The sequence below is a fragment of the Pterocles gutturalis genome, unplaced genomic scaffold, assembly GCF_000699245.1.
Source record: "Pterocles gutturalis isolate BGI_N339 unplaced genomic scaffold, ASM69924v1 scaffold47906, whole genome shotgun sequence".
NCBI classification, from domain to species: Eukaryota; Metazoa; Chordata; class Aves; order Pterocliformes; family Pteroclidae; genus Pterocles; species Pterocles gutturalis.
The window spans coordinates 920-25,581 of record NW_010107217.1 but is presented as its reverse complement, the minus strand read 5'-3'; the positions used below and the strand labels follow the sequence as shown (position 1 = coordinate 25,581).

General features: G+C 37.5%; 1 protein-coding gene across 1 annotated transcript; it reads right to left on the bottom strand.

Moving 5' to 3' along the window:
* Positions 1 to 3,811: 3,811 nt before the first annotated feature.
* LOC104472369 (protein FAM135A-like) lies at positions 3,812 to 24,227 on the bottom strand. Its single transcript, XM_010088017.1, has 5 exons — positions 24,084 to 24,227; positions 18,738 to 18,889; positions 16,661 to 16,771; positions 5,140 to 5,253; positions 3,812 to 4,392 (listed from the first exon to the last, which is right to left on the bottom strand). The coding sequence occupies exons 1-5, from the start codon at positions 24,152 to 24,154 to the stop codon at positions 4,187 to 4,189; spliced, it is 654 nt and encodes a 217-aa protein (XP_010086319.1). The 5' UTR covers positions 24,155 to 24,227; the 3' UTR covers positions 3,812 to 4,186.
* Positions 24,228 to 24,662: the final 435 nt, after the last annotated feature.

The following is a 24,662-nucleotide window of genomic DNA, read 5'->3' as shown; positions in this document are numbered from 1 at the left end:
AACACGGCAGCGTTTGCGTTCGTCACTTTTCCCCACAGCACCTTGTTCTGCCGTCAAACCGAAGTCAAAACGCTCTGCGCACAGACGCTACAGCGCAGCAGATAACTTTCCTCCAGCCATTCCTGTAGAGAAAGCAGCACTTTTGTGTTACATCTGAGGAGTTTAAGGAAGTAAACCCTGGAAAATTAACAGCAGCAATGCTCCCCTGAGTTTACTGCACTGCATCTGGCACCGCCTGCACGCTGCGAGTGATGACACGGGACTGCCTGCCTTAGGTGTGACATCTTCTCAGTCAGCTTTTTAGAACACGGTTAACTGGACAGCAGAGACCAAAAATAATGGAAAACCCTGTTCTTTATTAAAACGAGATGCTGGGCCTCTGGATCAGGGAGAATAAAGAAGAATATTGGTGGCTCACGCAGAAAAAAAATGGTGCCCAAAAGCAGCAAGAAAAAAACCCCAGATCTATGCCAAGTTCAAAAACTTATCATGCAGGTGCTCAATACAGTGAAAACTATGATGAAGTCCTGCCCTTAAAAAGACTCGTAACAAGCTGTCTGCAGGAACCCCGTAACAGTGTTCCTTAACAGCCTAACACAGATCCCTGCTGATATGCCATCTCAAATAGTAAGGATGAAACAGCAACCTAAGGTTAATTATGAACTGTTCTTAAATAAGCTGAGGTCTTCAAAACATTTTTTCCTAGTCTTAATTTATTGTATTGTATTGCAAAATTAACTTTTAACTCCTAAAGTATGTCTTTCTAGATCTTGTGGCTGAGAAGGTAATAAATCTGAACACTGGTAACCACAAGGAATTTTCCACCTTGGGATTAAATTCAATGTTTTCTTTTTGTTGTTGTTGTTTTGTTTTCCTCCCTGTTTACTGATCATTTATATCTCATACTGCAGGTTGCCCTGCGCAGACTCAAACAATACTGGATTTTGCTTTGCTGTTCAGCAGAAGACTTGGAGCCAGCACAAACTCTGCAGCAGGTCAATTCAGATGAGCTGAATACAAGCTGGCCATGGGGACTACGTGGAAAGCACCACAGCTAGCACTGCCCCAGGCAGCATGTGTGCTAATTCTGCCTAAACGCCTCCTCTTCCTCCTGACCATGTCAAGAAGCTTGGTTATCTGAACAGCACATGGGTCAGGGCTGTGCAAATAAAATTGGCTTGAAAAGAAGGGTGTTTTGTGGTTACAGAGTAAGTTTTCCATCAACATGGAATCTCTTGGCTCTGCTGCAAAGCCTGAAAATTTCCACTTTTTCCAAATTAGTAGCAGTTCCTAGATCTATAGGATCAGAAAGTTTAATTTTGATGGAAGATTCAAACACAAAACAAGGAATTAATTTATACAGACTACATGTAAACAAAAGTTCAGCCACTCCCATTTTATGCAGTGACCTGCTAGTAATACCACTGCGAGCTTTGTGAAATAACAGTAGCAGCCTACTGTCTTCAGGGAGCAAGAGATTGGCAGCTTTCTAAAGGAATGTTGAGACCTTAATTTTTATCTCTCAGTCTCTAAGCAGCATAATCCTCTTTCAAGCAGCTGTAGGATACCTGCATAAAGGAGAGGTCACTATCACTGCAGGAACATGAAGTCCTGATGCAAACAGAAGAGGGGTAAGATGGAGCACTTTATAGCTGCTACTGCATCAGATGACATTCAGTTATGTAAGAGTCCATATTTCTACCCGATAAATGGAAGGCAGGCATATGCGGGAGTAGGGGGAATATGCCATGCAACTCACTACTCTCTTACAGCACACAGCTAGCGGCCATTCCTTTTGGACTTCAAGGTGTCAAACAGGCCCCACAAAAGCTACAGTACCGAGAAGGCTATATACGGACTGCACTGGGCCATACAAATCAGTGGAGAGAAGAAGAGGTTAATATTCTCTTCATTTGCCCTGCTTCTTGATAAACATACATGCAAAAATCACATTATTTGTGATATTAGGCTCTATGTCTGGATAGACCGGTCACCAGTGGTGTCCCTCAAGGGTCTGTCTTGGGACCACTGCTCTTCAGCATCTTTATCAATGACATAGATGAGGGTATCTAGTGCACCCTCAGCAAATTTGCAGATGACACCAAGCTGAGGGGTGCAGCTGATACAAGAGAGGGAAGGGATGCCATCCAGAGGGACCTGGACAGGCTGGAGGAGTGGGCCCAGGAGAATCTAATGAGGTTCAACAAGGCCAAGTGCAAGGTGTTGCTCTTGGGCCGGGGCAATCCCAGGTACTTGTACAGATTGGGAGAAGAACTCCTTGAGAGCAGCCCTGCAGAGAAGGACTTGGGGGTCCTGGTGGATGAGAAGCTGGACACGAGCCAGCAGTGTGTGCCTACCTGCGAGTTCCTGGGTGCCATTAAAAAAGGGGTGGCCAGCCAGGAGAGGGAGGGGATTGTCCCCCTCTACTCGGCTCTTGTGAGGCCCCATCTGCAGTGCTGTGTCCAGGCCTGGGGTCTTTTACAACATACTAGCACTATCATAATGTAAAAAGATTATTAATTAAAGTAGGTATTGTCATAATGGGAATGTGTTTAAGATATCTTTGTGCTGTAAGGACTTGCTTAACACAATTATAATAAAACTCTCTTGTAAGTGTGTACATTGCCAAACTGCCGGTGGTCATCTGAAACTTGTAAGCTACAGAGAAGAAAATCTATTATAAAAGAAGGTATTAACAAACCAAATGCAAAATAACTTCATTATGAACTATTATTGCTATATTAATTTCAAATAATACAAAATCATTAATTATATACAAAAAAAGCCTCCCCAGAATTTTGGTAATTAGCAGGACATTTCAGTTCCTTTAATTGCTTCTGTTAGAGTCATTTGTTCATTTTATTAACACCAGATGCAATAACACAATGCTAAAAATAAACATGCATTATACAACAAATTTATATTTTTCAAAAAATGTTCATTACAGTTAGTGAGTGAATGCACATGTAACTCCTGCCCCCCCCACACCTTTTGCTAAAAATAAACATGCATTATACAACAAATTTATATTTTTCAAAAAATGTTCATTACAGTTAGTGAATGCACATGTAACTCCTGCCCCCCTCACACCTTTCACCTTTAGTGAATTATTGTTTGAAACAGAAAAGGGAAGGAAGGAGAAACCAAACTTAATGCTATTCAGCACCAGTAGAAAGTCAATAGACCTTTAACATTCCTGTATATCAAAAACATTTTATCTGTATCACTAAACAGGTAAAGTTTACAATATCGTCCCATTTGAAGATGTATTGATTTATATTTACAATACTTTGTAGTCAATAAAACATTTTAACAATATTTAAAAATTGCTTAAAGTCATAAAAGTATTGCAGAAATTTATAACATTTACTTATTTTACGTACATACAAGGAAGTCCATGTAAAACTGTTCGCGTTCATTTGTAGAACTGGCAGAGTAAGGAGCAATTTTAATACAGTTTGCAAAATCCCAATTATTTGAAGGCAGCTATCATTAAACATTCAAAAATCCTTAGTTGCCATTTGCTTCTGAAAACTAAAATTCCAGTAATAAAATTGAGTATGTAAACTAATATGTTTTTGAGATCAGTAGAAAATATATTCCACAGGCATAACATATTTAACAATGATGACAATGATCTTGTAGAAAACTGTTAAGCTGTAGTGATATCTGAACAACATCTGGTATCGGTCCTTGTAAGACCCAGAGATAATAGTATTTATACTATCCAGTATTTTAGCAGCTCATTGTGTTTCCAGTTAAACTTCCTACAGTGCTAAAATACGACAACTGAACATGTAAGACCTTATTTGAATTTTAAAATCCAATTTATTTTGGCATCTAAAGCCTCTTGTAAAACGTAGCCAAGTTGCAGTGACTTCTGTAGTCTAAGAGCCAATAATAAACCAACCAAAAGTACACACTGTGCTTTATCTCCAAATAATTAGGTACCCAAAATTAAGTAATAGAAAAGTAAAAAGAACAAAATAAAAAAATATTGCACAGCCACATTACCTAGAAAGTAAAGTTGATGTTAAAAAGCCCTAAGTGTGGATGATATAAATTATCTTCCATATAAAAAGTATAAATATATCTTAAAATACAGCTGCAGCTATACTTTAATACCACACACTATTTGATTCATCTGTTAATGAGGTAATAACCAAGTCTCTTACAATGCTTTTCTCTACTGAAAGTATTTTAGGGCAGCAACAAGAAAGAATTTTTCTAAAAATATTTCTGAATCAAGAACAGCAATATGTGCAGCTCTCCCTATGAGAGAATCTGCTGTATTGGGTAATGCATTAATTACATTATAACGAACCAAATTACAGTCCTTATTTTGAAGAACTGGCAGAAGCAGGTTCTGGATCATTTCAGCATAAATTGGTCCTGTAGAGGAAAAGAAAAGTTGTACTGTGTGAATCACCAGAAACAAATAACAGTTTTTTGACCCAGAACTCAAAATGAATACATTCCAGAATAAGAAAGGTAACGCTATATGTTATGCTGTTGTTCTATTAACACAGAATATACAGGAAGTTTAATTTCCCCAAAAATCTCAGAAAAATAATTTTAAGCTATGCATTTTAGTATCTGTACATTTATAGTGAGAATGTGCTCATCAGTATTAATTTATTACACTATGTAAAAGTTATTTATCTGTCAATATATAATGCTAGAATACATTGTGCTGTTGTGTCTCAACAGTAAATACAACAACAAACCATGACTGAAAATGGGAAAACTACCTTTTCTTTCAGTACTAGTGTTAAGCCTCAACTAAAAATACAGCCCATGCACTCAACACTACAACTTGATGTCCTCAAAAATAAAAGCTATTGCACCTCCCTGTTCATGGAGTAACACACCAGAGTCTGTGTTCATCCCACCTGACTTTCAGCCAAGTCTATAAGCTAGAAATGTATTCAATCTCATCTCCTTCTGCATGTAATAGAGGAGGACAGATCCAGAAAGCGATTGGGCTCCCACAGGGATGTTCTCTCTCCGTTACTACAGAGTGAGCTCAGAGCGTCTGAGCACATAAGAGAGGTGCCGCAGTTAAGCACTCAAAAGTAAATCTGAGACCTATGGAGGCTTAACCTGAGTGGGCTGTTTATTTTGCAGGACATACATTACCTGATTGTTTATCCTTTAAAGCTGTTTTACACATCTCAATCCGAGCAGAGTGATAAGGAACATACCGATCCTGCAGAGAGCCTACTAACACAATGTTTTTGAAGTAATGAAGACCTACAGGAAAAGAGAAAAAGATAGCTATTACAATGAATCCCTTGACAATTACTACAGAATAATTAAACGTTTTACAACTGAAATTTGGCACCAATTTATTACAAGATCTTGAAAAAAAAAAAGGCAGAAAAATAAATTACAATATGTAGAGCTACAGAGTAATGAAGTGTTGGCTACCGGCCTTTCCTCTGTACATATTTTATAATGGGCATGACCCAGCTGTGATATTTCCCATTTAAACAGAGTATGGTTCAAACCTCTGTCTTGTTTCTTAGGAATAAAGTGGTTGTTTTCTGGCTGACAGAAGGGAGTAAAGCCTCTGCATCACTTAAAGAAACCTAAAGACGGACAGTGCCTTGTTTTCACCAATTCTTCAGCCAACAGTGCAGCTGCATCAGGATGAACTCCTAGCACCGACAAGTACACGACACAGCCCACCTAGTGCAGGTGCCTCTGTTAGGCACTGCCTCACCGTAAGGTTTGGCCAGCTTGTGCACAGGTGTGGGGTGCACCCAACACAACTCCTCAGATAGAATTAAATCTTCATCATTAAACCTGGACTTCCTACTTCTTGGACAAGCACTCTAACAGTAAGATGATGCAAAGGTAGGAACTGCCAGTAATTATGGAGTTACAGTCCTTAAAACAGTTAATTGTTACATCTTCTCTAAAAAGCTTCAGCAGATTGCCAGTGCTGCCCATCTGCTTTAGGTGAAATACAGTAGAGCATTTTAGGAAAACAGGTTGCCTTTGCCTTAGACCAGCCCCTTAGGAATATCATAGCCATCTACAGTTAAATGCAAAGGCAACTGGTAGGCAGAACCAGATAATGCTCAAACAGTTTAGGCGTATGTAAAGGTACGCTATACTGAAAAGTAGCCAGCTTGAATGGATCTGGGGGAATCTCCTAGGTATTAAGTGCTTCCATCTTATCATGTTAACCTCCACAAATCAAATTTTTCTTTCATTAAAAAGAGAGATGTGGTTGTGTAGGAAAAAGAAATAATTTACTAATTGCTTTTCAGAAGCTATACTGCCAGGACAAAGTTCTGGATTCTAGTTTTTCTGTTTTGTTCAGACTGAATATATACTAAGTATTAATATATATCTGTTCCTAAAGCTGGCAATGGAGCCCAAAGTGAAAAATCTTTCCTTTTTTTTCAGAGGTTGTTTCCTAATTTTCACTATTTTGTGCACTCCATGTGATCTCCAAACCAAGTCAGTTACAGAAAAACACTGAACAACTTTAGCATGTGAAAAAGTAAATGTATCTTCCCAGATTTCACAGGGAAAAAAAAATTCTGTAAATCTATAACATACAGAAAACGCACCCAAACAAGATCCTGGTTCCTGTCTTCTTCAAATAGGAAATCTGTTTTGTTTGGTTGGGGGTTTTTGTGTGGTTTGGTTTTTTGGTTTTGTTTGGTTTTTTCTCTTTTTTTTTGCCTGGGCCTACTGAAAAACACCACTGTGTCAAAACATCAGCTAAATCACTGGAGTATTTTATTTGGCATCTGGTGAAAAATGACTGCAGCAAATCTTACACAAAGATGCAGATGCCAGTTCCCAAACTTTGTACCAAGTTGAAGAGAATGCATTTGGAATAAACCAAGGACAGGAATTCTCTGCAGGCTAATCTGTATTAGTTTTGTAAATTCCTTGGGAGTCTACCTATCATCTATTAACTTTTTTGATATGCATTTTCCCTAGAGAAATACCCATTAGCGTTCATGTAAAAGGTACAAAGAAGCAGACTGCCTAGATCTTTTAATCAACCTGAAGAAGGAAAAGGAGGAACATCAGTCTACATCAATCAACATTTAAATAGACTCTCTTCATCCTCACATGTAATATAAATAATAATAAAAAAACCCAACCCCCAAAACAGGCTTAGGACATCACAGTCTCGTAAGTTAGGCATCCCCTTTTAGTCACAGAGACTCATTTTTATGCTTTATATTCTGGTTCATAAAAACAGTATCTTGGGCTTCCCTTCATTTTAAGCATGATAAATATCAGAAATCTTTCATTCCAAAAAAGTGTTTGAGGGAACTCTTCAGTGGGAGCAAAGAAGGCATAAGGTATTTCATAAGGATGAATTTTACTGTTTAACTGTTCTTGGGTGTTTTTAGTTTGGACGGCTCTTTGTGCCTATTTTGAAGAAAAAAGTCCAAGTCTTCCGCCTTGAAGTTGTTTATTCTGAATGGTTCATGTGATATACATAGACCACACATGACTATATGGATTGGAAAGAGAGGAGTCAGAATGGTGTATATCAATGTACAGCGCCTAGCAACCCCTTGGATTTCTACAACCTGAGAGAACTCAAACCATTTGTCAATCAGAAGGAACTGCATGGTGTTCAACAGCATCCCTTCTGGTCTCCAGACAGCCTTGGGACTACTCAGGACACAGCACTGAATGATCTCCAATATGGAAGTGTGCAGTGCTAAACTGTGCCTAAATTCAGTGTACTTAGGGACAAAGAAGTGACTTATCACAATCTTTCATTTATGCAGCTGTAAAAACTGGCCCACCAGTCACCTTTACATGTTGTTCTTTCACTTACTTCTAGACTTTAAATATATGCTGCCTTTAATGAAATTAAAAATTCAGGAATAAATTGTGAACAATAATACAGCTCAGTTAATTCCTATGATCCACATCTTTATTTTCCCACGTCACACATAATACAAGATCTGTCACGCATACTGGAAATACTAAAAAAAAATCACAAATGTAAAATTATTCTAAGTAATTAACCATTTTTTCTTGTGCAACAAATTTTTCAGCTGCTGAATTAAGAAACCAACCCCAAAAATCTAATTAGGCCAACATTTCCAGATTGTTATACTCAGACAAAAATGCTGGAAGATTAAATCCTAATTCTGTCAGAACAAAATACACTGGAACTCATCACATCATCTGCTGAATAGATCACACATTTTTTGCAGAGTACTATAAAAAATGCTGAGGTTGTCATTAGCTAGAAAGTATTGACCAAATTTTTCAATAGGATTTGAGATAGCTTGGAAAAGAACAATCCCAGTGAAAGATTACTGCTGACATAACAAGCTTTGCCCATATAACAGAATGTTCTTTCCTGTAGTAATGAATCTTTAATGGGCTTTCCAAATTTTTACTATGATCCCTCTCATCTAATGGAACTTCCATTTCAGTCAAAGTAAATTTAAGCATACACAGAGAGCACAGTTTCTGTCATTTAGCCATTGTGCCATTAATGTCCACCAGTGAACTCTAATCGCATTAGTCATTATTGAATTAATGATATCTAGAAATTCATTAACAATTTTTCCAACTAATATGTCAAGTGGAAAAATCTCTCTGGAACAGCAGGTATGGAGATCTGGTAACTCCTAATTAGCTGCAATCACACAGGAATAAATTAGTATATGTTAAGTCTGCCCTCTAGCTAGAGCCAACATCCCAGTAGGGGAATGGGAGATAGAGCCACTGGTACAATGGGCTGCTGATATTCTCTGAGACTTGTGTGACAAAAAGGATGACAAAATTCTGTCTGCTACCCTTTAACGAATTCAAAGAAAGGCTTCAATTATTTGCAATGGACAGTATTAACTGTGCATACCACAGAGTTCTTGAGCATAATCAAACCAAAATCACCTATGATAAGTTTAAAAAAAAAAGTACAACAATCTAATTCATTAGTAAGCTGCCATTTTTCGTTAGGAATATACTAATCATAGAATCCTAGAATAGAGTAATTTATGTTGGAAGGGACCTTTGGAGATCCATCTGATCCTACCCACTTGCTCAAAGCAGGGCCAACTTTGATGTTACATCAAGTAGCTCAGGGTCACACCTGGTTGCTTTGACTTCAAGGAAAAATCTCCGTTTTGTCAAGGTGCTATAGTCTCAATGTCTTATGTAATTCTGTGTATTTACATACTTGTTTGGAAATAGGGATCTGGAAGCTTTGCCAAAAATGCAGCCTGGAAACAGAGACTTCAAAAATTATGCCCTGGACAGCAGCCATCTCCTGCTGATCCTGATCCAGCAGGAGATGATGACAGCAGCTAATCCATCATCCAGCTGATCTTTTGCACTGGTTCGTGAAGTTAACACATCACACATACAGCAAGAATCATGCCCCAAAAATTCAAGCATTGAGATCCTGAGTCAGCTGAGCTCTTAGGTTGTGATACCATGGTACAGACGCAAGGAAGCTCAGACTTTCAGCTGCAGTCCCACAAGAAGACTGATTAAAGAGCTCGATTTACATCAACTCAAGAGTTTCAAGTCAGCTCCATCTCTGCCTTGAAGATTTTACTTTAATGAACTTGGCTCCAGACGCTATAAAACCTACCAGATTCCTCTAGCATTGTTGGAATGGAGCTACTGAGGGCTTGGAAGTCCTTCCTCTTAGCAGAACTGATGAGGTTAGCAGTCTCTATGCCATGTTACCGACAGGGATGCTATTTCAATTCCAGTGTCATCCTCATCACGAGTTATAAACAGGCACTCCCTCAAGCCAAGAACGGAAATGGTTTTTCCCCACCACAAAGCCAAATAGCACTGAGTAAGCTAAGCTGACATCCTATACATAACAGACATCTCAAAGAAGGAAACGTGTCAACCATGCTTATTCACTGCTGATCTGTTGCTAACACGGAAGTAAACAAACAATAAAACAAATGTCTTGTCCTCCTTTCAGGGATTAGGAAAATGCACATTTGTAAAGGAGGAAGATAAGGCAATAAACAAGCACATCAGAATTCTGCTAATCAAGACCTGTGGAAGTACTAAGACATGAATCTAAGCCTACCTAAGTAAGGACAAAAACATCCTGGAAGAGACTATGGCTGTACATTTACACATTTGTGAACTCTGTGCCATAAGAGGAACAGAACTGTAGAGCAAACCTCTTGGTACTGAGAATCTCTCATCCATCATCATGCCCCTTTTCAGGAGAGGTGACTTTGGACTAGCTCTAGTCTGGTCCTGTGGACGCAGCGTGCGTTGGCTGCTAAAGCTCATTCATTGTGTTTGGAAGCTAACAGGGATCATGAAGGGATTTGCCTCTGCGTGCATTCCTGAGTGCTAATGTGGGCATACTCGATGGCTGGGAAATGAGACTCAAAAAAAGTTCTGAACTAAAGCTGAGGTAGAAAAACTTGCAGGTCCAAAGTTTGTTGCAGGAAGCACTCCTGCCAGTGAGCGAGCGATTCCTAACTGGGACAGCAAACAGCACAGTGAGGTTTGCTTTATGGAAGCCAGTCTCAGCAAGCCATGCTTCTGACACACAGCACTAGTCATTACAGGAGAACGAGTGCTGTCCAAAGGTTTGGAGTCAGTCTACTTGCCAAGTCCTTAACTGCAAATGATCAATCATGATTTATATCAAATTGGGATTTATATCCAGGCTCTTTAGTTGATGTTTCAGGTGAAGCTCACGTTTCTGCAGGCAAAGAGCAACTGATGGAATGGGACTCTTTGTTTTTAATAGTTATACTGACCAGTGTATTGGCATTCCAAACAAGGTATTCACACATCGGTCTTGTCTGAAACCAAACTAAAGCCAAATGTTACGTCACTGACATTTTTCTTAGATGATCAGAAGATCAAAACCAGCCTACATATAAATGAAACTGGGCTCTCACTGCTGATTTCTTAACATATAATGCCAGATCTCTGAATCCATCAAAAATGACCACCTGAAGTACTATGAAAAAGAAAGTGCAAGTTTGTTGTACGGCAATGGCTACAAATCAAGAATTTACAGTTTATTTTCCTGGACTCCCAGGAATATGTTAGTTTTTAATGAAAAATGTAACTAGCTACGTATAAAATGTAAATAAGGTAAGAAACAAAATATTCTGATCAAAGAGGTAAAAAAAAAAAAAAGCTGCTCTTGTTTACCTTGCACAAAACAAAGTGAATTAGAGAAGCTGGGAGACGTACTTGGGACAGTGCTCAAATTACACCTGAAAGCATCTTCAGTTTCACTGGGGCTACTGCCTTTCAGCTTTCTCAGAAAAAAATTACAATGTGCTCCAACTAGAATCCATTATGTATTTGAATATGATATTCATATGAATATGAATTGTATATGAATACGATATGAACACTGATCAAATGCATATCCTTCCTTAACATCTTAAAAGAAAAAACTTCTCATTATCATTATTTTGGTGATATGCCAAAAAAATCAGCTGGCATTTCATAAACTAGCTGATTTTCACATTTGATCTTGGAAAGTAAACATGAAGGTGCAGTTATCCCTTGTAGAAAATATTTAAGCATAACCAATAGATGACATGGAAACAGAAATCAGAGCTGTGCAAATTCCAGAACTTGTCACTGAATCCCAACATGGTGCTATGGTGCTCAAGCTGCTCGCTCAACTCATCCATGCACTAGTTTCAAATAATCCTTAACTCATTCCCCGATATCCCTTTAAGGGCAGGTCTGCATAGTTACCATTTTGTAAGTTTTATGGCAAATCTCAACTGTTCAGTTACAGAAAGTACTGATTTCCACTACGTGGATAGACTATACTAATGTCTAAAAGCCAGGCAATTAGAAAATAGAAGACTATATAATTTTGTGTCTAAAAATCTTCTTATCAAGTTAATTTCAAAAAATTAAACTCTGTTTTTGTTGAATCCATTCATACCACAACATGAGTCATTATTTACACGTAATGCAGAAATTTTAATGTATTTTTTCATCTGTGCAACTACCATTGTGATTGTATTGAACATATATCATCATAGCTGGCAACCTGGTGTCATTTCTTATCACAGTATAAAATTAACAATAATTTCCAAGCCCCCCAAAAATTACTGGACAGATTGCAGCTGCTGAAGACATGACAAGCAGATTTCAAGCAGATTATTGTCAAAGAACGTAATTCTAAACATTATCATTATGAAGAAGCAACAACAGAAAACCAAATTTTCCACTGAGTTCAAGATGGTATAAATCCCTCAACTGCAAACATGAAGTGCTTAAAGTAACTTAAAATTCAAGAAATAACATAAAATCTAACTCTCTTCACTTATAATCAATAATTCTATTAATTTTTGTTCCTTACAAGCAAATAAACTCAGCTTTTGCTCCTTACCAGCAATTAGCAATGACAATGAGACAGAAACAGCTGTAAATTACCACAATTTTGAATGGTCAAGTCCAGAAAGAAAACATCCAGATTTTTTTTTAAACAACCATCCAATCAGAAATGGCAAATACTTCAGTCTCCATTTCTTCCCACCACCTGCTGTTATTCTTTGAAATATTTATCTTCAATTTATTACATGGCCTGAAAATTATTTTGTTTTTATGATTTTAAAACTTGAAGATAATATATAAGTGGGCTTTTTAAAGTTGATTTAACAAGTTAACTTTTTAACGTCACTCTTTCTGCTTTAATAAACTTGATAGCTGGGCAATGAATGAGTTGTACTTGCCTTTAAAAAATATTCTACAATTGTAACACTCCATTAAGTGCATAAAAGCAAAACTAGACAGACAAATCACAGGCAATGCTATAGAAAAACAGAGGCTCTAAGCAGACAGTTAATCATTATCATCACTTGTCATTTGCTTGATTGAATCAATCACTTCAAAAAGCTTTTATTTCATATTTATACAACAGAAACAGATAACAAGAATTGTTAAAATAAGTTATCTGTCATTCTGCCTTGACAAATTACTTGAAAGTGAAACTTAAAAGTTCCCAGAGTTCACTTGCTAAATGAGAGCTAACAGTATCTCCAATACTAGATCTGAGGAAATTCTGCAAACAAAACTCTTATGCAGATACACTTCAAAAAGAACAATCCCATGAACACATTCTTAATCACAGATATCTGTGTTTAGGTGAATGCATTTCCTTTTCATTTACGAATACTAACATCAATTAATGACAATAACAACTTTTTCATTCAAGTTTTGTCACACAGATGAATCACTACTCCAGCAGGTAGTTATATTTTCCAGGCACAACCTAGCATATTAACCAATTTACACCAAGTTTTCTGGCAAATAACAAGTTTGACTTGGCCCCAGCTATCTAAAAAAACCCCAAAAAACCAAAAAAAAAAAAAAATCAGACTACGACTTAAGATAATAAGCATCTACTGCTTGTGACATATATGTGGTTCGTACTCACTTCTAGCTTTAACACTCCTATCAAAGGATGAAATACAGTACACACATAGTAGCACTGTAACAACTGTAACTATTAAACTATTAGGAAAACTTATTTGTTTCTTCCAGGAAACTTAAAAAAAATCATTTTAAAAGATTTTTTTATAGTAAAAGAACACTGAGGTAGAGAACCTAAAGAAACTGAAAAGACCAAGTTCTGGGTAACTATTCCTTCAGCAAGTAATGACAGGCTAACTGACATTGTACTGAGGAAGAGTTGCATGATATAGATGGGAGGGATTTATTAATGATATATGTATAATTTTTCAGAGTCACTTTTCAGTTGTGAACGTTCTTTTGAAGTCTGAGCCTATCGTTAGGTGAGTCTCTTGCATATGCTCAGAAGACTCACAATTCTTTTCCCAGTGTCACATACAAAACCTGCTTCTCCTGATGGAATAGTCTGTAAACTCTGCATTAAAGCATTAAAATTCCTTTCAGAACAGATTATTTTGAGAGAGATCTCTGGGAAGACAAAGAGCCCAGAAATTCTGGTAGCAGCAGAGAAACTGGCCTGTGCTGCTTCTGACTATGAGATCCAAGAGCCTGAGGTGATGTCCAGTCAACCTGGCCCCAACCGGCAAGGAAAAAGCAAGACTGGTAAAAATGTTTGTCACAGATCCTCCTAGATGCATTGCTGTGATAGAAGCAGCACTGAGGAAGAGTTACCAGAAACGTGTTCATGATTGCAAATTTCTGGTATTAACTGCTACTGCCCCAGGATTTAGAACAGAGCATGGATGTGAGCACAAATGTCTTTTTTTCTGAATGGCGCTAAGCATTAATACTTACTGGAGCTTCTTTTTAAGGGCAGAAGAGGAGATGCTCAACTGTACTTTCACCTACAATGGTAGACAGAAAGTAGGAACTTCATCCGTTTTCGGGTTAAGCAACAAGACAATGTATTTGTTAACAGAGATGTTCTCTGGTAAATTTGAGAACTAGAGCCACAAACCACCATACAACAACATGGCTGAGACCTAGACTGTCAGAACATCACCTGCTGAGTCCACAGTCACTTTTAGGGATAATCTTGAAACCAACTGGACCACAGCAGTGTTGGAAGTTTTGCTGCCTTAGGGATTTACCCATCTGCAAAGCCAGCATCTGAAGAACACACCGCATTAAGCAGGAACAGATGTTTCTCCATCTTAGACTCCTATTTTCCTATAGGATTAGAAAAATCAACAGAAGTTGCAAAGTCAGGGCTATACTTCTCAACAGTGTTGGCAATCTCTTGCATGTAGCCTGGGATAAAGTGGTTCCTGGAAACACTTATGTTTCAAATCCCTGTAAAGAACAGTATGCAAATTCTCTAGACTGAAAACCTGAAGAGAAACTGTGTATTACAGGAATCCCAAACTCCTCTCATCTGGTGTTTGAGAGTCAAGCACAGCCCATACTGTATGCCTGCTGAATGAACAAAGAGATGGCAGGACATCAGCATGCCTTGGGCAGACGTCAAGGGTTAAAGACCCCAACACCTACAGTGTACATGCAATATATGAACTCAACCCTCAAGGGAAAACTCTTCCTTCTCTTTTAGGGAAGTGTAAAGCCTGCTTTCTTTTCTCCTTAAAGCTATCAAACTTTCCCATCTCTTTCTCCTTCTCCCCCAACCTTTCCTTCTTCCTCACGAAGCTCACTGAAGGACCTGGGAACAAGACCGTGGATGAGGCTCTGGCCCAAGATACAGCTCTTTCCATCTCTTCAGTAAGAAGATAGAAAAAGGAAACTGGGCTCTAAGATTTTTAGGCTCCTTCTACATTTTCTGGGCAATAAAGTCTGAAAGGCATGTCACAACTCTTAAGACAACGCTATCCGGGTCTTTCAAAAGCCTGTCATACAGAGATTTTTCATAAGAAAATATGTCCTATTTCTAGAATAGACAACAATACTCAAATAACAGTGTCTCCTGCCATGTTGAGATACGCACACGTGAAAACAAAGAAGACCAAATTCTTCAAGCAAACTGATTAACTAATATGATTACAACACAGGTCCCACGCTCTTATTCAGCATCCACAGTGTAACTTCTCAGAAGCTCGTCACTTCTGTTTAGGATCAAACATTTATATTCCAAAGACTGAAAAGCTACATTGAGAGCACTTCAGCTGATGTCGGTCCAGTCATTCCAGTAATTTTTAACTTCAGAGCTCACCTTTAAATACCAGCCTTAAAAATCACCTGAACAGCAACAAAATCACTTTGTGATAGTAGATTTTGAACAGAAGGGGAAAAAAATCTCAAGTTTTTCTAAAATCAGTTTTTGATCAGCATTCTATCTCATCCATGATTTTTATTCTTGCTCCTTACTCTTTTCTGTTTCTTCCAAGTCTTCTAAATTTTATATTCAAACATCTCAAGAACTAGATGTCACTCTTTTCCTTCTTGTACCTTTTATTGCTTTGCTCTCAACAAAATTTCAGCGGTGACAACACCCTTCAAATATTCTGATGGAGAAACTTGCCCAGATTTTTCACAAAACACCACGAGCATCTCTGGCTCCACAATTGCTTGCCTGACACACACTTAGAAATACCTGTCAGATGAATCCCCAGTAAATTCAGAATGCTTAATACAAACTACTCCCCAACTGGCACATTATTCGCTGCCAAAACTGGCTCTCAGCCAACAGCAGAAATAAGAATGCTGAAACCAGAGAAAATTGTATGAATGACAGAGTATAAATTATTTAATTTGCTTTTTTAGCTACTATGCTAAGTACAACTTCTTCTTTATCAAAATGAGTTTTTGTTCTCCCTTACCATCTTAGCGAGGAAATAAAAGACAAGTTAGCAAAACTTTAGAGCAGAATTTTACATTTATAGAATAAATATGAAAAATAGAAACAGGTAATCCTAAATGAGTGCATATATACTTATCAGACTAAAATCACTAGCTTCAGTGGCTCAAGAAGAAGCTGATTTTATATATATTTTTATATGTATATATATCTACATAAACCCCGCCCCCCCCAGCATAGTGGCTATACTCAGAACTTCTGCTCATCAGTTAGGACGGAAAGTATCAAACCAGTGGTCCACCTCTGCAACAAAAATGGTTTATTGTTCATTTTACTTGAAGAGTATGGGACTAAAGCCAAAGTAAATCTTATACAAACTGAAACGGGAATTTGATGGAAAAATTTCTCCTAATTTTCCTATTCACATTTATGTACAGTGGCCTTTACAAGATAAGTATTAAGAAAGCTTACCTGCTTTTTTACTGAGTTTGTACAAGAATGTTTGTCGTGGATCTGAATGGTCTCGACACGTCAATTGCAATAAAGAACCAGACTTCTTCCACTTCTGCATAAACCACAGTCCTGCATCATTAGGTACAACATGAGCATAGATGCACAATAAAATATAAAAACTAATTAAACATTAGTACATATAGTCCATATATTTAGCTCCTCAAACATTAGTTTTATGTTTCATGTCAGCATTGTCAAGCCTAGAAACTTTTAAAATTTTTGTTCATTATTTTTTTCTATCTATATATAATAAAGCATGAAGACCAGGATTTCCACTAATGTATACACTTTTCTAGAAAAAAATAACTATAATTACAAAAAGTGAAAATACATTAATAAGTTAGCCATAAGGCAATATATAAACTCTATTTCAATAATGTACCGATCATTAGAACATTCTGATGTTGAAATATGTAGCACTAAACAACAAGAGTTATTTCTCAGATTTCTAAAAATATAGAACCACTGAATTCATTAAACATAACTTGAACAAAGGAAGCAGAATTTTCTGGGAGGACAATAATACTATCTTTTCTAGGATGTTGTACCCTCTTTATCAGTTAATGAGCAAAACTAGCTGGCTAACTGGCCTTTCAGAAAATTTTCTCTCACCTGTCAAGCAAAAGAAAAGCAAGCAACCAAGACCTTACAGACTCAAGAATGTGTTGATTCAACCCTCAAGGAAATGGTTATCTTCTACTGAAGGAATTTATTGAAGATCATTATTATATACATACAACATAGTAACTGAGACTTCAATGCCCACTACTTATTATGTTGGCATTTTCCAAAATCTTAAGGGAGTTTGAAACGTCGAGGAAGATTATTATATGAAAAGGACATTTTGTACAACCTTCAACTATAAAAGAGATTAAATACTTCTGAAATCCTTCTTTTTTCAGTGAATATATTCTGGATTATACTTTGATAGGTTTAACCTTCGTTAACTGAAAGTCACCTGCTGGTGATTATCAATCAGCCCTGCCTCTTTCTAGCCTGGAAAACTGCAGTTTTTAAAAGCAAAGCAATGCTAACACTTTTGGGTGATTTGGGTGAGATTCAGTTACAAATTAAAATATGTGAAAGAAACTGTCCACAGCTATACTAGGTTAAACGTCCAGTAGGTGCCCACAGTGTAGATGTCTTAATCCTGAAGTGAACCTCACTGGCAGTGTGTTGAGGGCTATCAATGGCACCATTCCAACCAGATTCCAAGAGCTTTCATGTTCCCCCTGCTTCTGCAAACTCCAACAGTCAGCCAGCAATTCCTGTCCACTTTTCTCAAGCTCAGCACATGTGAGTTAAAAAGTTTTGTTCCTCATTTTCGTAAGAAACAAAATAATAAAACAATCAATTAATAAACTACACTAAACAAAGTAATTAATTATTTTTAGGGTGTTTTTAAAGAGTTTAATGAGCATGTTTATGTTTAGTGAAAATCAGTGTTAATCATGTTGGGTTTGGGATCTCCAAGGTAGGTGGCAATCTCAGAAACAAGTTATTATTTAAAATTTTGATGCAACTTGAAAATTTTTTCTAACATTTATTTTAAAATTCAGCAGTTTCTACAAAGTTCTCCTAGAGCTACATTTAATCTTTAGAAAAACAGACATTCATAAGGTACAAACAAATCTGCAGAAACACACGGTAGGTTTAAGACATTTTTGATAGAGGAAGGGCACTATTACTAGTTCAGAATCATTTTAGTGCAATTTACCTACTTGTTTTACAGATTAATTATATTAAAATTCAGTTGACAATAAATTGAGCTCAACACATTAAAACTGGAATTTCTTTATGGTGTAATAGAAAACCTGAATCAAACACATGGGAAAACCCTTATGTCAACCACTTCTTGCACATCCTTCTACTGATATTTTTTTTTTATAACCCTTCTCGCTCTTCTTATGACAGTGAAATGTGCACTTTCTCATAATCAAAGTAATGCAGAAATGCACTCTTCACATGAAACTGCTAATTGCATTTCAAAGACAAAATCTTCCCTAAACTTACCCTACTGAAAATGATACTTTACCTGTATTAACAAGAGCACTGCTGTTGTAGAGGGTACCAAGATGTGGTCCAGACAGAGACAGGAAGGTATGAAGCTTGTTGAGGTAATATTTAAATCGAGGTCTTGTGAGCACTGAACGGATTATTAAGTTACCCAGTGAGTGTCCAATAAAACTGTTTAAAAAGAAAAAACAGTAGAACATAGAATTTGATGGCACTCTTTTTTTCTTTTATTTCCAAACAGCAAAAAATAAAACTGGTGTCATAAAATACTGAAAAAGCCCAGGAAAAGAAATCAATGAAAAGTTTCCATTCTGACGCCTGTATTTTAGGTCCCACAGAAAACACAGCCTGTCTGTATCTCCCAAGCTGCACAAACTCGCTACAAACATGTTCTGAGCTCCTCCAGAATTATTTTACACATTGTTTTTGAAAAGCTAGGGAGAACAAATTATCCTTCCACCAGCATCTCCCACCCAAACCCAAGATTATTTCTGGTTGTATTTCCCCTAGCACCAAGTATTCAGAAAGTATTTTATGAGCTGTGCTTGACTGAATAAATCACTACTTTGGCATGTGATGGTATTCAAATATGATAAATGCATGAGAGTTACTGAAACAACCTAGTGGAGAAGGATTCCAAAAGTACTCCTGTAAGGGGGAAAACAATTACTTCACTGAATCTGATTATTTTTAAATAGAAGCAACATTCAAATCTGCTTACCAGATGGACCAAAATAAGTGATTATCAGCTTGAGCAAGGCAAACAAAGAATATTTGTCTGCCACAAAAATATTACATTTAGTCGTTTCCCTGGTTAAGTGAGTTAAGGGAAAGATGGATGGGACTCTTCAGCTTCATGTATGTAAGAATAATTATTACTTAAGCTGAGGTGCCTATGGTTGTATTCACAAGTCTGTGTAAGGCATTTCTTTAGAAGGGACACTACAAAATAAAGCAATTCTAGTTACTACGTGCAGTTCTGCTTACAGATCCCTGCTGAGGTAAGGGCCACACCATCCTAGGCACTGATTTAAAGAGGCTACGGTAGAGATAAGAATCACAAAATCAGAAGGAAAAAGTGCCTTCCTGTTTTACAGGTCATTTCAGGGCATGGAGAAAACAGACAACCACCCAAATATTTACAGTAGAACTACTGTGGTGCAATCATGTATGTGCCGCAACATTACACCCCTAAGATCATCCTTCCCATTTGCTCTGTATCACTACATTTGTCAACACAAATAGCTAAAACAAAGCAATCAGTAATATCTGTGTAAAACACAGTGCTAAAAAATTACTTAACTAAATTGCTTCCCAAGCAAGAGTTATTGACTCTGAAAATTCCAATTTAAAGCTAAACGAAAAAAATTCAAACTTGAAGTTGCAGAATGGCAGGGCCGCCCCTGAACTCCTAAACTCTCACATAATTAGACATGCCTATGACAGAACAGGCTATTTGTTCCTTGCCAATACACAATTTAAGCATATACGTATATTCTTCCTATTCGCTTTTGCTACTGGATTTTCAAAATTGCTCCAATATCAGAAATCCTTTGCCACAGCTTGCTATGTTTGCGTAATTTAGAAATGAAAGATTTGTATCCTCTGTGCTGTCAGCACAACAGCAGTGCATTTGCAAACCAAAATACTGCGCTGATGATTCTCCTAAATACTAAAATTTTAAACTATTCTCTCAGAGTACATCATAAAGTCTATACAAGAACAACAAAACTGTACATTTCTGTAGGAATAAGAAAATGTCCACAGAAATTGAGTGAGTTTATCCTGAACATGATCTGAGTATCACAATTACTCTTCAGTAAAAGAGATTATTTTCTAAAGAAAATCTGAACGTTAGCAGAGATGCTGTTCTTAATTTGTAAAGACTCAGAAAAACAACAAAGGTTACAGTAATATATTGTGTTCAAATTCAGATGTTTAGGTAAACATATAATAAGCCTTTAATGCTATTTTCTAATAGAGAAAGGTATAAGGATTTGCTCAGATCAAAAAGGAAAAGGGAAAAAACAGAAAACCCTTCAACAAGGGTTTTGAAAGTATAAACCTAACCCATCCTGTTAATTGTTTCAGAAACCTGCAACTGTGGGATGCTCTGCAAAACCAATGCTTTTCTGAACAGCAGGTGTCAGTATTACCATCTTTCGAATACAAGACACCATCAGCACACCGAAGGAATGGAATTACACTGTGGCATTTATATGCGCTTTATGGCACAAGGCTACCCATTCAGATTGTACTGAAACAATGAACAGATGTTTTAATGTATGCATAGTATTAAAAATGGCTTTCTTTTTTGTGAGACAGTGTTACCTAGGGAAGAGGATGACAAGCTGAATAATCCACATGAGGTGAAAGTCCAATACGGGTCATCAGAAATTGATGTAAGACCTGACATAATGAAAACGGTTTCTGAAACTATATTATAAAGCCATGTGAGTTTATTTTCTATCTTTCCTTACAACCTGCAAAGTATCCTCACAGATACTCCAAATTTGAATGGGTATGACTGAGCAATTTGACTTGCTTCAAAGTTCCATTAACTTTGAAGGTGGCACTGGTATGAGTGGGTAACTGGGCCAACATGACCTCCAGATGTCCTCTCAACCTAAAGCATTCTGTGATTCTTTACCAAACAGCTGTTTCACAAGACAAATTGCTGTTGGTTTAAATCAACCTTCCAGTTCATGCTTGCTACACACTTGTAGTGAGCACAAAGATTTTGTCTGGAGGAGATGGATACACGTGTTGGGTAGTGTATTGGTGCAACAACTGGTATTAGCTTTGGCAGTACCCAACGTGGTGATTTGCTGAAACTGACACTAGAATATGGCTCAGGGTTCTGATGGCACAGTGAGTGCCTTTTCTTATCTCAGTATAAGAACACAGCACAATAAAATAAGATTTTGCCATTACTTGAAGGCATGAGCAGCACGAAGAACAGCACAGAATCTCCGAACTTCTCTTGACTTGTCTTGGCCTGAGTTGATCTTAGTTTCACAACAGTTTCTATTAATAACAAGTAGTTATTCTGTGTGGCTTGAACTGTGCAGCACTAGAACAAAGTGTGGCATCGAAAAGTGCCGATATAGGTATCACACGCCAGAGGTCTATTAATGGTCACTGCAGAAGTACAACCTGACAACTCAGTAAAGAAAGCCAGTGTTAGGGATAACAGAGAATGGGGGGAAAAAAAGAGTAAATGGGAAAAAAGAGAAGGAATATGTGGGCAGACTGAAAATATGAAAGTATGAAAATAAATCCAAGCAGACCCAAGGCCAAGGAGGCAGAAACCCCCACTGTGAACATCATTCTTCTCACACTGAAGCCGCAGGATGCTGATGTCCCACTGTTTAAGGAAGACTGAAAGCATCAATCCTAGGACCCAGCCAGCTGCTGGAAGGAGAGCCTACCACCTGAGAAAAGATACCAGCAAGTCTCTGTGTAACAACTGCAGCTGTATCAATAATGTGACTTTTCTGCATTAATTTGGACTAAGAATTTTAGTAGTACTGTAACTAGACTAATAGTAATTTTTTGCTGCATTTTTAATGAGATTATTAAAACACTAATTGGACTAACAATAAATTCTTAGCTCTGCATATGAAGGGTGTTCTCTTTTGCCCATAACAGGACTTTTGAGTCTAAAAGAGGGACTGAACAGGTATTTCTGACACTTAATGCTGTTGGCTTTTTTGCCATACAAAATCATTATAGGTCTGGAGACGGATTTCTGGTTTGACTCGGCTACTGAGCAGCACTTGTACAGAGAATGCTTCCTTTAGTAGACGGGGAGATTTTATGAGTAGAAACAAGCATCATCCAGGAGAGCATGGCTAACCAGCACAAAATCTGCTTTCTTTACAGTAGCCAAAATTAGGTAGGAACACATCGGCTACTTGAACAGAGGATTTCTCAGTAGTACTTTCCTGGGCTTTCTGGGTCATCCCTTCAAGGACTTGCATATAAGCGCATCTCTTTCTGAAAGCTCTCTCATGTGGCTACCTGGAAACAGCTGCAAGATTTGCTAACAAGTTTAATTTTCTCATAAGAAATGCTAAAGCTGAGAGATGGAGATTTCTGTTTTGTCAAGGCCAAAACCAACTATACACCTTGAAAAGGAAACTGAAATAAAAATTGATTTTTTTTTCAAGTGGTAAGTAATAAATAAAATTGAAAAAATATTTACAAATTGAAAGTCTTACGAAAGAAGCAACCCAGAAAATGAGAATTCAGTTCTTGGATATGAATGAGAAGGTAACAGGGTGGGTTTGCTCTTTACAGCCTTCAGACCACAGCATGAGAGAGAGCATGTCAGAGCATGCTGGCGGGTTACAGAGCTCTCCTGTCCCGTACCGAGGGTGCTAACATGCGATCTGCTAGTACATGTACAATCACACAGTGCTATTTTTTTAAAATCATAGATTTAGACAACATTAACTATGTCAAATCTTGCCTATCTCAAAATAGAAACAGTTTTTTAAAAAGTGAGGTTATGTTTAAACACGTTAGGTGCTGTCTCTAGCTGAATAAGGCCCACCAAACACGAGCAGGCAGAAACTTGTAGGAAATGCAGCTGACCAGCAAGTCAAAAAACCTTCAGATGTATAATTTGAGGATGCCTAAACAAATGGAGGAAGTCAGGCTTGAATTTGCTCCTTTCATCTATTGATGAGCTAACTCCAGCAACACAGCTGAGTCAGTAAGGCAGTCTACCCAGACGGTGTACCCTGCTCTGAGGAAATAAATCAAACAGGTATTCCTTGGAGGTAACTGGAAAAGTAAACAGGAATGCATAGACCAGGATGAATGTTCTATCAATATGTAAAACATGCTTTTCAGCAAATGAAACAATCAGAAAACATCAAAATTATGAAATTTTTTTTTCATGCAGCAGCCCTTCAATGCCACAGCTAAGACGCAAACTCCCTGCAGGAATGACAATACAGACAGTCTGCTACGTCATACTTGGGGAAGAGACTAAAACCAGAAGAAAGCTAACTTTATCCTGACATAGCACTATTACAGCTTGCTTCGACTTTCTCAAAATATTCTCTGTTTTTTTCTGCAGAATCCTACCATGCAGGATCTGAGGAAGCACAGGACAGCAGTTCCTTAAATGTAATGCTTAACCACCAACAGGACTAGGTGAGCTTACAACACTGTTCAGTCTTCGTTCAGCCAGGAATTCCCTCTCTCTCCTTTGCCTTCTCCCTACTCCTCCCCCTCCTCCCTGGATCTCTCTCTCCCATCTCTCTTTTGGCCTGCTTCTGAGCATCACAGTTCACAACAACACAGGGCTCTGGTTTTAAGTTTATTTCTATGAACAGTATAGAACAGGTATTACCTGATTTTTGAAAGGGTAAGATTATAAATTTGTATATACTGTATAATTTCATCTAAAAGGCGATCTGTCATGGAATCAAAATCAGCAAAGGTATCGTTCTGTAAAATAAGAGAAATAAAAAATAACTGTATTTTCTAATGCAGCAATATACATTCTGCATTCAATCTGAATTCTTATTCCCCATGGTTTTCATCAACAGCACACAAATAAAAGCATCCATATTAACTTTGAATAAAAACACTACAGCTAGTTATTATAATTTTTTCAACTTTTTTTTGTTGAAACATGAAATAAAGTGATACCCATTTTACTGTAAAACTACTTTCTTCTAATACACCAAAACAAATCTTAACATTACACAGACGGCCTTACTTCTAAGCCTTCCCCTACACATAATCTTATCAGTAGTGAAACAGAAGACCAAGCTGCATATTCAGAACTAAATCACACTGTCCATGAATAGAGATGAGACAATTACTGCAACAGCAGGAAGAGTCTGTGTTAGTACTGTTTATTCAAAACAAAACAAAAATCCTTAAAGCCTTATTCCCAGTTCATAGCTGATTCTCTACAATGATT

Excerpts from the sequence above, each read along its gene's own strand:
- LOC104472369 (XM_010088017.1), bottom strand. The coding sequence starts at position 24,154 with ATGACAGATCGCCTTTTAGATGAAATTATACAGTATATACAAATTTAT. Across the intron at positions 16,772-18,737 it reads CAGTGCTCTTGTTAATACAG|GACTGTGGTTTATGCAGAAG; the intron begins GTAAAGTATCAT and ends CTAATGATGCAG. Across the intron at positions 4,393-5,139 it reads TTTAAAGGATAAACAATCAG|GACCAATTTATGCTGAAATG; the intron begins GTAATGTATGTC and ends TTTCCTCTACAG.